The sequence below is a fragment of the Nannospalax galili genome, unplaced genomic scaffold (genome assembly GCF_000622305.1).
Source record: "Nannospalax galili isolate Female #2095 unplaced genomic scaffold, S.galili_v1.0 scaffold281, whole genome shotgun sequence".
Taxonomy (NCBI): domain Eukaryota; kingdom Metazoa; phylum Chordata; class Mammalia; order Rodentia; family Spalacidae; genus Nannospalax; species Nannospalax galili.
In genome coordinates, this window is record NW_008349068.1 from 7,820,244 (window position 1) to 7,834,728 (window position 14,485).

A 14,485-nucleotide genomic window follows, 5' to 3' on the forward strand; every position below is an offset into this window, starting at 1 on the left:
AAACTGTGTATTTTAATAATGAAATGGAGATCTTTTTCAAACGTTAAAACCTCATTTAATTTTATATCTTAAAATGTTTATCTGAGTACAATATTGTATAACTGTAATAATTCAACTGTAAACCTAAAAATTTACAGCCGATTTTGAAAGAGATGAATCTTAGCTCTGGAAACTATTATTGAATATGTCAATGCTGTTGTAATGAAATGCTTCTTCTAATTATGTGGTTATTAAACAAATAATTTTTAAAAAAGACAAACAAAATCACACAAAAAAATCCTAAAACTAGAAACTATCATATGACTCCACTAGAACACTTCTGAACATATCCTCAAAGGACACTATATCTTACTACAGAGATATCTGCACATCCATGTTCACTGCTGCTCTACTCACAATATCCAGGAAATGGAATCAGTCTGGATGCCCACCAACTGATAATGAAAATAAGGTACATATACACAAGGGAATTTTATTCAACTATAAAGATGAAATTATGAAATTAGCAGGTACATGGATGGAATCGGGAAAAAATTCTGATGAGTTACATAACCCAGGCCCAGAAGGAAAAACACTGCATATTCTTTAATACATGGATCTAGCTGCAAATCTTTAGTTTTGTGTGTTTAATTTGGAGTATCTTAGGAAGCCAAGAAACTAGAAAGAAGCTGGGGGCAAGGAGGGGAATGCCTTAGGAATGGGGGATAGGACCCAGGTAAAATGAAAGGCAGACAAGTATTTGTTTAAGCAGGAAGGGGAGTGGGGGTATGAGAGAGATGGGGGTAGGATTAACAAAAACGAAGGGTCCATGAAAAAGCCATATGGAAACCTACTCTCTTGGAACCCAATTAAAAATATAGTTTAAGAACTGGAAAGAGGGATTAGAGATTAAAGAACACTGGCTGCTCTTGCAGAGGAGCCAGGTTCAGTTCCCAACACCCATATGGTGACTCACCACCATCTCTAACTCTAGTTCAGGGGATGAGACACACTTTCTTTGGGCACCAGGCATACACATGGTATATGCAGGCAAAACACCCATAACATTAAACAAATTAAAAATATATTTTAAAAGAGTTTAAAGGGGAGGGTGGCCTCAGACCTTCATCAGTGTAGCAGCTCGGATCTCAGCAGATCACCAGAGTGCACCCAGTTCCGGCCTCCCTCTGACCTCCATCTAGTAGAGGGCCTGAGAACCCAAGGGACTGCCTGAGAGGTCCCCGATCCTGCCTCCACATGGTGCTATCAAAATACCTGAAAGCAAATCCTGAATCCATCACTCTAGAATCCACCATTGGAAGACAGAAGAAAAATGAGGAAGAACCCAATAGAGGGATGCTTTTGGAAGCCCTTGTCAAGAAACTCCAATGGACTCTCATATGAACATTTGAAAACTGCCCTGTTCTGACTTTTTTCTAGTTCCCTGTCTAGAACTTGTAATGCTAATTACTCTTGCCTTTACTTCTCTTTCACATCTCCTATTCATAATTCAAGGACTTTCTTTTCCCCTTAGAGCTAAGAGTTATGCAATTTGGGAGTCTTTTAGATAGACCCACTGAAGGGGTACTCCAATTGCCTCACCCTGCGTCCCTGTTCAGCATGGAGGAAGGCAGAGCGGTCTGCGTCCCTATTCCCTGTTGGCAATTTGGGTAACCCCTTCAGAGGATGGCGGGATAAGAATAGGAGGTTGGAATTGGCTAGGCAGTTAGGGTAAAAAGATCCCAAAGAAAAGTAGCAAGTTTCTTGGCTAAAAGTCAAAATGTCCTTGGGCCTATGAGCAACATACTGTTCCAAGGGCCAAAAAAATGTCAAAAGTATTTGGGAGCTTGTATCTAATCCTTAAAAGGTTTTAGGGTTACCTCTTCAGAGGGGGGAATGTTAGAGTACCCAAAAGCCCCATAAAAATAAATGAGCCCGGTGAGGTAGCACATGCCTTTAATCCCAGTACTCAGGAGTGGGGAGATATGGGAGGTATTGGAGGGGAGGGAGTGGGCATGGATTTGATCAAAACACCTTATATGCATGTATGAAATTCTCAATAAAGTTTTTGTAAAAGTTAAAAAAAACAGAGTTAAAAAGGAGATACCTGCCAGGCGTGGTGGCGCACGCCTTTAATCCCAGCACTTGGGAGGCAGAGGCAGGCTCATCTTTGTGAGTTTGAGGCCATCCTGGTCTACATAATCAGTTCCAGGACAGCTGGGGCTACAAGGAGACCCTGTCTCAAAAAAAAAAAAAAAGGGAGATACCCTGAATGCTACTCTTAGAAGCCATGGGTCACTAAACAAAATCAAAGTACCAACTGTGGCCACCTCTGTATAAATTATTGGTCACACAACACGCCCAAAACAATGCAAGCTCTTGCCATTCCTCTTGGTTACCCACCAGAGCTAGATGATAAGACCCTACTACTGAAGACACCGCATCCCTTAGTTGCAACATATAGAGAAATCAAGCTGGAACTGACCTAGAAACTTCCTCCCTGCTGAATTACTTTCATAGTGACAGAAGGTATTTGGCAGGCCACTGAGAGAGAAAAGGCATCAATGGTTTTACCAGTTGTGAACACTATGAACTTTAGTATCAACCTGTCAGGCAAGATGTGTCCACCAATGAAACAGTGGCATAGGGGTAAGCAACCACTCTGTGCTTGGATTTGAGGCCTGCTTCACAAAAGAATATATGCTTGATACTATAAACCCAGTTAGAAGCATGTGGCTAGGGAAGTTACAGGCCCTATGGGAGAACTTACTACTGTTAGACATCAAATCAAACTTTCTAAATATCTATGTTTTTACTCATAGACAAATGTTACCCTTAGTCTCAATCAGAGAAGCTTCTTTGTAGCACCCAGAGGTGAATGCAGAGGCACATCACTACAAAGTACTGAAAATAAGGGACAGTTGAGTACTCAGCTCTAAACAAGGTATTTATACCACAACTTCTAAGGCTTAGGGAACACCACAGAAGAGAGGACACAAAACATTCTAAGGGCCAGAAGAGAGGGAGAAGAGCTGTGAAATGTACCCTTCTTCTAGGTGTGACATAGTCACTACACTCATGAACAGCTATGGTTACCTGCAGGAGGCCTGCACAAGACTGGGACTATGAAGACTACCAACAGAGAGGCATGGGAACCCTACCCCCTCTGATGAATGACTGGCTTCTCATAGATTCTGGGAGACAAGTCATTGTCATCAGTTGTGTACAAAATGGTGAGCCCACCAAGCTCCAATGGAGAGTTCCAAACCCATGGCCACACAGATGGCCTTGGTTAAACTCAGTGGGTCACACAACAAAACAAAAAGACATGAAAGAAAGGGATTTGTAGGGAGTAGGGGAGAATTCTGTAGGTGGGAGATGAGGCAGTGGGGGTTGTAATCAAAATGCATTATATGCATGTGTAAAATATCAAAGAACAAATCCTAAAATTTTAAAATGAATAGAATTATATATGAAAAAATACCGTGTTTCTAAGTCTTCCTAATTACCATTTTTAAAGGTTCCAGCAAATTAGCTTAGCATATTATTACTAATCAATTTTATTTGGTTTTTTGTTTTGTATTTTGGTCTTTTCAAGACAGGATCTCTCTGTAGCCTCAGCTATCAAGCTTATTTGTTGATATATAGGTTGGGTTTTTTTCCCCCCTGGATCCTTTCATTCACATTTAGTTTTTCTATGGTTGCTTAATGCTATAGACTAAATTATGTCCCCTAAAATAAATACACTGAGACCCTAACCTCCAATGAATTTGGAGAAAGGGATTTGGGGAGGCAATTATGGTTATATGAAGACAAAAGGGTAGAGTCTTAGCCTAATAAGGCTACTGAGGCCATAAGAGAAAGACTTTCTTGCTCCGGAGGAAAGGTCATTTGAAGAGGTTGAAGGCACCTGATCACAAACCAGCATGAGTCTTCATCAGGATCTGCATCCAAGCTACTGCTTTGACATTGATTTGATACAAACTCTACAGAAGTTTCTGCTGTTTAAGTCACTCAGTTTACAGTATTTTGCTTTGGCAGCCCAACCTAACTAATATGCTTCATATTCACGTAGTGTCATTTTGGGTTTATATAATTGCCTATGAAGGAGATGCCACCCTGGTCCAACCAGTATAGGGCCTCACACAAAACAGGCAAGCTTTCTACCGCTGAGCTGCATGGCCAAACCTTAAGATGCCTTTCAAGAGGTCAGCATCGGTTATAAACATTTAATTCTACAGTTTTAATACTTGGTTTGCTTTTTGTCTTCATAAATCCTTTCCTGGCTACTACTCTGTCATCCAAATCATCATTTCACATAATCACTGATTTAACACATATTTACTGGGTACCTATTCTACTTCAGGCATTGATCTGGTAACTTAAGGTACAAGAGTGAACCAAAGATTCCTCCATGTTTACATTCTAGCAAAAGGAAACCACAAAATTATGAGTGATAAACAGAGTATATGTTAGAAGGTGGTAAGCAGCATGGAAAAACAGAAACCAGGGAAGGGATCAGCAGTACGTGTCTAAACAGAGGCAGGGAAAGGATGCAGCAGGATTCTCCACAGTCAAGGCAGATAAAACTAGAAAGGTGAGAGCTAATCAAATCCTTGAAAGCTACAAGTTACTTAAAAGAACAAAAGAATAACTAGAGCAATGGTATAAATCTGATCATGTATGCTGTGAGCTAGAAAATGGCTGAAATGCTGTGTGGCTGAAATGGAGCCAGAAGAGTATAAACAAGGTCAGAGATAGCAGAGGACAGGAGCTGCAGGTGTTCTTATAGATATCACCTGGACAAACCTTTACTCTGTCCCTATCACTGAAATTACTTGGTTTCCATTTTTAGTTCTTTGGAGACAGTGTCTCCCTGTAGCCCCTGCTAGCCTGGAACTGGATCTCAGAGATCCTCCTGCAGACTAGGCTGGGCTTGATCTCAGAGATCCTCCTGCTTCTGCTTCCCAAGTGTCGGGATCAAAGGTATGCACCACCACAGTCAGTCCTCAATTTTTTTGCTGGTAATAATAAAACTATAAAGGGCATGTTTTTCCATACAAATTTTCCATGCTTGAGTTCTTCCTCTGTGGGAAATACATGCTGAGATTAGGATATTGGGGCTCTATGGCTCAGACAGAAGTATTTGTCAATATGAGTAAATAATAGAGCCAGAACTTACAAGCAAATCTCTCTGGTATCTTAAAATTGCAAACTCTGGGGCTGGAGAGATAGCTCAGCAGATAAGGGCACTGGCTGGTCTTACAGAAGACCTAGGTTTGAATCCTAACACCCATATGGTGGCTAACAACTGCCCCTAGCTCCAGTTCCAAGGGACCTGAGACCTTCTTTTGTCCTCCTCTGGCATTGCTCAGCATGCGTGCACTTACATACATGCAGGCACAAGACTCATATGCATAAAAAAATAAATAATACTAAAATTGTATACTCCATATTATGCTAAGGAAATTTTTGGAATATTTCTAAGGAAAATACACTAAGAAACAGGACAGAGAAAGAAATGCCCAAAGAATAAAAACTTTCAAGCCGGGTGTGGTGGCGCAGGCCTTTAATCCCAGCACTCTGGAGGCAGAGGCAGGCAGATCTCTGCGAGTTCAAGGCCAGCCTCGGCTACAGAGTGAGTTCCAGGCCAGCTGGGGCTACATGGAGATAAGAAAAATAAAATAAAATAAAGAATTTCTAGGTCAGTTCAAGTTGCATAAGGGGACATGCAAAGGACAGATGTCAAAACATTTGCTTGGCAATAAGTTCACTGGAACATCTATTTGTAGTTTTCAGATGTCTGTACTGAATAAATAACCTTCAAACTTTGTGCCACCACAACCAAGTGAGCTCTAATCATTTTGTAAACTTCATTTACACACACACAAAGAAAAGTGAAAAAGAAATGTCCCTCAGCACATTCAGCTTCTGAGAACTAGATGTAAGTTCTCAGGTCTCACTCCAAGCCTCACTCCGGAACTGCTGACTCAGACTCTGTCTTTCAAATGCAGTTTCATGTACACATAAAACTTTAAGAAAATAAAACAATAAATAGTTCCTGACTCACTGTCCCTTGGTCTTCCTTTTTCTAAGATTCCCCTTGTGAGAACAGCCTTCTTCCCATACTTCAGCTCAAATCACTAGCTGGCCTTTGAGGTTCCTCATTTTAAGAGCACAAAGACCTGGTAACAAAAGGTGGACGGTCACTGCCTTGGGTTATTCTAGAGAACTTGGAAAAGAATCGGTACCCTAAAGGCCCCAGAACTTTTCCAAGGCTCCGCAGAATGGGTAAGCTTAACAAACACCTTATTGTGCTTCCCCACAATGTGGTAATTAGCGCATGTACGTATCCTGACACCCTAATTAATGAATCCTTGAGCTTCCAGTTTGCTTATCCAGTGAATAGATGTCAGAGGACAGTGAAACTTTTGATCTTAGCATAAACACCACCTTAATAATCACTAACACTCTTAGAAGCTTCCCAATAATCCGTCAGCTAATAAATTCACAGCCAATTTATCTGATGGGGCCCTCGCCTGGACCTACAAAGTAGGGAGTGTGTCTTCCGGTCCCCGCCTGTGCCTCAGACAGGCAGTGTGAAGTTCACAGTCAGGTGGCAGTCCTGACCTCAGTTCCAACTGGGCAAAAGGTCGCTGAGCGTCCAGGCCGCAGGGGTGACCGTCCCCGCCGCCGCCTCGGGTAACTCTGCGAAAGGCTGCGGCCGGGGCCCGCTGAGCCTGGGCCCGGGAGCCGGCATTCGGAGAAATCGCTCCTTTGGGGGTGAGGCGGCCTGCGACGGAGGCAGGGCGGCTGACACCCCGAGTTCTCCGAGAGTTGCGCGGAGCAGGCCCCATCCCTTCCCCGGGCCTCGCACCCCAGGATAGCCGGGCACTCACCTGGCAGCGGGCGGCGGGACCGGGGCAACGCGGGCGCCCAGGATGCGCAGGGAGCGACGGAGGAGGCGCGCAGCCATGGCCAGACGCGGGGGACCGCAGGACCGAGAGGGGCGGCGGGACTCAGCTGCAGGAGGCGCTCGGGCGGTGGGCGGACCCTCAGCCAACGTCCCGGAAAGCCCTGCGGGCCTGAGGGCGGTGCCGCTGCTCTGCGCCCAGCGGCGGGAGCAGCTCGGGTCCGCCCTCCCTCCCCCTCTCCCTCCCTCCCCCCCTCCCCGCTGTCCTCCCTCCCCCGCCACCCCCCAGCTTTCCTGTTCCTTGAAAGTTATGGAGAAGAACACACGGCCCCCAAAATGCACATGCATATTTTCTAACACTGGAAGGGGAGGTTCTCTCCACACAGTTACATGAATACTGCCTTTAAAGGATTGTGCCGCAGGTGGGGGTTCCTTACAAAAGTTTTAGGCTACTCTGAAAAACTATATTTGATACTCAGCAGTTGGTTCAATTCTCTAGTAGTACTGGAGCTTCTATATGGCCATTTTCCTTTCTATTCAAGTACTAATGGTGTGTGGTCACTTTGCTGTTGCTTATTGGTTTTAATTAATTTTAAACGAAATCTATGGCATTGAGGTTTGAATTTGAAAATTTTTGAACTCTAAAGAATCTGCAGGGTGAATTTCTAAGGAGGCGAAGTAAGACATGGAGGATTTTCTAGTGGTTAAGGAGGAGGAGGATAGTTACCGTGACTCTGAAAGAGTGCAAATGAGTGGGACATGGTGATGTACTCCTTTAGTCCCAGCACTTGGGAGGCAGAGGCAGGCAGATTGTTGAGTTCAAGGCCAGCCTGGTCTACATAGTAAGTTCCAGGCCAACTGGGGATACCTGGAGACCCTGATTTAAAAAGGCCAAAAAAAAAAAAAAATTCATTGTTTTTGAAGACTTTCACGGTTCCACAAACAAAACCCAAATGATCAATTGTACCTAAGAAATATGGGAAAGCTTGGGAATAAGTGCTGTCTGAGATGAACAGCAGCAGAGCTCAGTATGACACCGTGATTCGTAGTGAAGGGCTGGGCCCACAGGGGTCATTGTGGATGAGAGATGCTAAGAAATGTGCTGTGATTCTAACTCAGAAATGCCCCCAGGCTTGGCTGTAGCTTGAGTCAGTAAGCCAGGTGACCAAAGCATTATGCTCATGCCCCACTGGCCAGGATAGATCCCACTGCAGGTTAGAAGGTAGTTGCTCCTGACCATGTGAAGCACAGGAAGTTACTTATTTAACCTCCATCTTTTTTTTTTTTTTTAATCTTTTTTTTTAGGCAGGTTCTTCCTGTAGCCCCAGCTGGCCTTGATCTCACAGAGATCTGCCTGCCTTTGCCTCCCAAGTGCTGGAATTAAAGGCATTTAAAGGCATGTGCCACCATGCCCATTGGTATGGTCATTTTTAATAATGATCTTTTACAATCAAATAGTCACAAATTATGTGTCCCTACCCCCATTCAGTTAATTGACTCCCATTGTGTCAAGTAAAGTGCTGCTGAGGTGAGGTAGAGCTGTGGAGGACTGATCTGGGACTATCAGGCTTTAATGATGCTCCTCAAAGCTAATTATGTTGGTGGCCTTGTGAAAACATGAGTTGGTTTGAATCCTCGCCCCACTTATGTGAATGATGAATTTTCAGTATTGCTGTTTGGCTTATAATCTTGTATTTTGAAGTTTTATCTCTTCTTAAATATGCTCTTGTCACTTTTCTCCAAAAATCAAATGAGCTTAATAGCCAATATTGCATTCAAATCACTTTTATCTTATTATTTAGAAAAAATTTCACACATGAAAAGTTGCAAATATAGTAAACTACCTACATGCTACCTACATACACAGAGACTCTTCTCAACCATTGGAGAATCAATTGTGAATATCATGCTTCCCCCCTAACATCATTTCCTAAGAACAAAGGAATTATCTGAATAATCATAATACTTATTGAGTATAGACTGAGGTAATATTGTTTAATTTAAAACTGAAGTAATATTGTTAAATAATTTAGAACCCATTTTCCAAGTTGAACAAATATCCTATCCTTTTAATACAATGAACTTTAATACAGAATCGCATTCAGGCTTTTTGTGTCCTTTGAGGTACAGGGGATGGAACCTGTACAGGGACAGAGCTACAGGTTTCTCATTGGAATAGCCTACCTGGGATATTTTTACCAAGTCTCTGAGTATCAGTTAACTTGGTGCAATATCTTTTGCCTTTCTTGTTTCCTGTTGATGTTTTGTTTTGTCTTCAATTTCATTTTCTTTTTGCCTTCCTGTATCTTCATTTTGTAGAAGTAACTTAATTTGGTTTTAGTTTTTTCAAGTTTCCTAGCAGTAGAATTAATGTATAAATTCTGATGTTTGGTTCAATTCTTAACCAATATTAATAGGAAACACATTTGGTAAAGATCTGGTTCATCAAGTTTCTGCAGCATAAAGTGACTTGTTTCCTTTTTCGTAATATAAACTAGTAACCAGGCTAGGTGTGGTGACACACACCTTTAACCCCAGCATTCCAGAGATGGAGACAGGTGATCTCTGTGAGTTGAAAGTCAGCCTGGTCTACCTAGTGAGTTCCAGGCCAGCTAGGACTACTCAATTAGATCCAAGTATCTCTCTCTCTCTCTCTCTCTCTCTCTCTCTCTCTCTCTCTCTCGTATCTATGTATGTGTGTTTTGCTGAGGACCAAATTCAGGCCTTGCCTATACATGTAACAAATCAGCTTCTAAATGTAGAATCAGTTGTGCTAAAATGTTATGAAAGGTTAAACAAATATCCAGGATTTCATGAACCCTTTGAGCCATTTATATTTCCTTTGTACTAATATAGCACGTGTTCACTTGAGAGTTCTACAGGCCATACCTTTTCTACAAGGAATGCCTTTTTAGAAACTTCGGCACTCAAGCAGTCCTCTAGGCTTCTGAGTAAGTAGGACTACTGACATTTGCCACCATACACTAGTAAGGGCATGCTTGAATTAATTGAAATGTTAACAGCCAGTCATACATCAATGGATATACCCAAATTTGGACCTTTAAGAGATAAACAAGAGCAACCAAAAAAAAAAAAAGAGAGAGAGAGAGAGAGATAAGCAACAGGGGCTGGAGAGATGGCTCAGTGGTTAAGAGCACTGGCTGCTCTTGCACAGGACCCTGGTTTGATTTGCAGCACCTACAAGGATGTTAACAACCATCTGTAATTCCAGTTCCAGGGGATCTGACGCCCTCTTCTGACCTTCAAGACCATTGCGTGACATGGTTGCACTTGCATACATTCAGGTAATATACTCATATACATAAAGTAAAAATAATAGATAAAATATATTTTAAAATAGATTTAAAAAAAAGAGATAACAGGAAAAAAAAAGGACCAGTACACTAGAAGTGAGTGTTGTGAATATAACAGGATTAGGATAACTTATCAGAAAGAAGCAAGGAAGGAATGGGTAGAGGGAAGACAATTAGGGAACCAGTCCAACTGGAAGGTGTATGTTGAGAAATCCAGTTCAGTAGATAAGGAATCCTGGACAAGACCGGGCAGAGGATGAAGTGCACAGACATGCCTATGAGATCACTTGGATTTGAAGCATTTAGTTGTCACTGTGGAGACCAAGTGTATTGGTACCCGCAAAGAACCAAGCACACGGGTTTGCTACAGTTGTCAGCAGCCAATGATTGGTGGTCAATATTTTCTGAGTACTAAATATCAAACCAAGGAATTTAGACCTAACATGAGAGGAATAAAAAGTCCGTATGGCTGGGGGAGTACAAAATTAATGCATTAATTCATTCTCTTCTTCCATAAACATTCAGTTCCTTCTATCCATGAGAGTATAACCTTATATATGACAAAATTCCTGCTTTTACAGGACTAGTCATACACTATGTAAATAGAACTAGCATAAAAATGTAAGACAGAGTGTGATAAAAGAGGAGAAAGGTGATGGCATAAAACATGGAGCTGGCACACTGGGTGATCTTGGCTCGCTCTTTTCCCACTTTATTTGAGGCATAGTAGAAAGCAAATGGGGAAGAACACCCATCAGACCTAGGTCTGTTGCAGGACAGAGGTCACAAAAAATCACCAACACCAATTCAGTAGAAAGTAGCAAGGTGATATTTTATTACCAGTGGTGGACTGTCTATCTCCAGAGCAGAAGCAGCTCCTGAACATTAACCATTTAGAGTTTTTATAGGATTACAGAAAGCATAGTTTAAACAGAAAATCTGTGAGTCAATCAGGTTTGTACAACATAGCAAAATTTGAATTCACCAATCAATAGTCTGTTACTGCGTGGGCAAGTGAGGCAAGTGTACAACTCGGCAATTTTTAAAATTAGTCAACTACCTAGGCATAACAAGCATTGTAACAGAAGTCAAAATCAGCAGTAAGCAGATGGTCACTGAATAACAGGGTGGTCTCATACTACATGTCAAGGTGACCTGAAATAGCAAGCAAGTTAGCTAGATGCAGGATGTCCCAGAGCAACATAGTTCACAGTTTTGTGGTTAGGCCATTTTCTCAGGACTCAAGGTTGTCCCCTTTCTGGGTATTTCCCATAAATGGAACAGAAGTCACTGTTGAAATAGCCACCCTGGGCAAAATGGAGTAACTTGGGTCAGGTTGCTAATATAGTTCAGGTCAAGGTTGAAAATCTCCCCTGGGAGTTCCTTAACCTCTCTGTGTCTGTTTCCTTATTTGTAGCATGGAGATATTAATAGTATCTATCTCATAGCCTTGTTGTGAGGCTAAAACAAGACAAACTATGTGAAGCATCCAGTCTGGAGGCAGTAGGAGCCCAGCACACAGCAACATCCTGTTTCCTTACCCTAAATCTAAGGGGAGGCTATAATCTGCCCAAGTTGCCAAAGAAACAGATAAAACTCAGAGAACACGACCCTTCCTTCTGATATAGTTGCCTATCATTTACTTGAAAAGTGTTTGTGGCAGATAATCCTTATAGTTTTTAATGGTGTAGGCTACAATTTTTTTTTGACAAGGCCTAACTATTAGCCCTAACTAGCCTGGAACTCTGTAGACCAGGCTGGCCTGGAACTCACAGAGATCTATCTGCCTGCCTCTGCCTCCCAAGTGCTGGGATTAAAGGCATCTTTCACTGTACCCAGACTCCCAAAATTTTATTTTTAATTATGTATGTGTGTGTCTGTGTCTGAGTGTGGGTTTGTGCATGTGAATGCAGGTGCCCACAGAGGACTTACAGGTGATTGTGAGCCACCTGACCTAGGGACCAAACTCAGGTCCTTTACAAGAGCAGCAAGTGCTCTTAACCACTGGGCCCATCCCTTCTGTCCCCCCGCCCCCCAGAAATTTTGGTGGACAGTTTAGGTAGTCCTGTACTGTTTCCAGACCCCAAGGGTGAACGTGGAATACCAGTATTAAGTTTCAGCCTCTACCAGCACTTGGGAGGCAGATGCAGGTGGATCTCTGTGATTTCTAGGCCAGCTTAGTCTATATAGCAAGTTACAGGTCAATAAAGGCTACATAGTGAGACTTGTCTCAAAACAAACAAAAACAGAGAAAAAAACCCAAAGCTCCCTTTATTCATACTATTTAGGAAAACTGTGGCCTTGGTATCTTTGACCTAGAGTTCATAACACAAGGGATTTTTAAAGCTAATATCAAAATAGATTAAAGTACAAAGAATTTCATTTGTCAAGAGTCTCAAGTGATAATTCTGGCTAAATGTCCAGATCTTGTATAAGCAACTGCTGACCTTTTTCAGCCCTTTTTCAGGGACAAGAACATTCCTCAGGGGGCAGCATAAAACTCTGGGCCATGAAGAGATAGAAGGGTTGTCCAAATACTTGGACGCTTTCAAAGTCAGTTAGCTTCGAAAATGAGTAAAACAATATCACTATCTGAGAGGCCCATGTCAGGAAGCAGAAATCTTAGGAAGTTAAGAGATTATCTATTTAAAAGACAAGTGAAGAAAGATGTGGCAGGGCAGGGCTCAGCTGGAATTGTTTATAGGTCTGTCTGAAAACTAGTTTACCTAAATTTTTGGAGGCCACTTGATGTATAGGTTGATTGGAACAGGCTAGCTAGTAGGAGGCATGGACGTAGTAGGTATAGCATAAATTATTTAAACCTCACACACTCATTTGGAATTGAAGAGTAACAGCATCTATATCATGGGATTTGAGGAAGATTTTTCAGTTAATGGAGGTCAAGTGGTTAGCATAGTGACAGAATTACAATAAACAATAAATGTCAATATTGTCATCAATTAGAATACCTATATTTTGCAGGACAGAGAAAAAAAGCAGAGCAAACTCTAAGGAGAAAAAGAAAACACCTTAAAAAAATTTGAGTTGTTATAAAAAAACAGGTAAATATCCGTAGACCTTCAGTCTAAATAAAAAATACCTCTGTAGCTAATTAAGCAGACCAGGTTCCTTTCTTCATTGGGCCTGGTGTGCAATGGCTGCAAACAGCAGTCTCTTTGGTAATGTGGACAGCCTGTTTATCTGAGCTGCCCCAAGGGACCTGGGAGTGTCTTTGGGAAGCCCCAGGGCAGAGTGGCTACAGTTAGCCTTGGCCAGGTCATCATGTATATACACACCAAGCTGTAGAGCAAGGAGGCCCTGAGCAAATTTTCTGGCTGCCAGAAGATCAATGTTTTCTTTATTTTTACTTTATGTGTGTTTTACCTGTGTATAAGTGCGCCATATGCATGCAATGCCTGCAGAGGCCAGAGAGCGTGCCAGATCCCTTGGAACTGGAGTTACAAATGGTCGTTAGCTGCTATGTGGGTACTGGGAACCAAACAACCTAGATCCTCTGGAAGAGCAGTCAGTGCTCCTAACATCTGAACCATCTCTTCACACCCCTCACTTCCCCACCCACCCCTGCAGAACGATTTTAATGTAAATGAATTTGAAGACAGGGTGACTGGGAAGTGGTTCATCCCCAGTGACTGTGATGACAAATGTATCTCCATCTATGGTCCTCCACAAGTGATGGGTGGTGCACTTCTGTGGGTTTCCACTGTGCAGCCCCATTCCCTATAATGTTTACTACTACATCTTGCATCATATATATAAAACCCTCCAAAACCAAAAATTGAACATAAACCAAACAAATATAAAACTTTTTAACCTCTTAGAGCATCTGGGGGGAAAATAACTCTCTATTTCTGACTCTTACAGTGGTCATTTGAGATTACAGCAAGATAGATCATCCTATACACTTAACCCCATTTAGTGTATATTCCATGTCCTCTTCCTTTTGAGGGTGTTTGAGGAAAGAGACTGTTAGGGTTCCAAACAGCAGCAGTTTCCCCCCTCCCCAACAGGGACCTCACCTTGACCTTTGAAGTCAAGGGAAACAAACTCTGCTGAGAAGCAGCCTGCCTTTCCTCTGATCTCCAAAGATAGGATAAGCAGATTCTACCTGATAACCAGAGATTTTAGAAGCTGTTTTTCTCTCATCTTAAGAGGGAAAAAGTAAACACTTCCAGACCCTAATCCCACCTGGCAGACTGAACAGAGCCAGGCTTTTCCTGCTTCCCCCTCCCCGATTTCTCCCCCCAACATTCCCCCCCTC

General features: G+C 42.3%; 1 protein-coding gene and 1 non-coding gene across 2 annotated transcripts in view; one reads left to right on the plus strand and one right to left on the minus strand.

Moving 5' to 3' along the window:
* Positions 1 to 7,062, minus strand: part of Acadl (acyl-CoA dehydrogenase long chain) — a 43,996-nt gene extending 36,934 nt beyond the window's left edge. Inside the window, exon 1 of the mRNA XM_008846244.3 lies at positions 6,879 to 7,062. Within this exon, the coding sequence (XP_008844466.1) occupies positions 6,879 to 6,955 (77 nt within the window). The 5' untranslated portion in view covers positions 6,956 to 7,062. The remainder of the gene's footprint in view (positions 1 to 6,878) is intronic.
* A 6,246-nt stretch (positions 7,063 to 13,308) lies between these two features.
* LOC115072558 lies at positions 13,309 to 13,439 on the plus strand. Its single transcript, XR_003851605.1, has one exon. It is a non-coding gene; the product is annotated as a small nucleolar RNA SNORA70 (small nucleolar RNA).
* Positions 13,440 to 14,485: the final 1,046 nt, after the last annotated feature.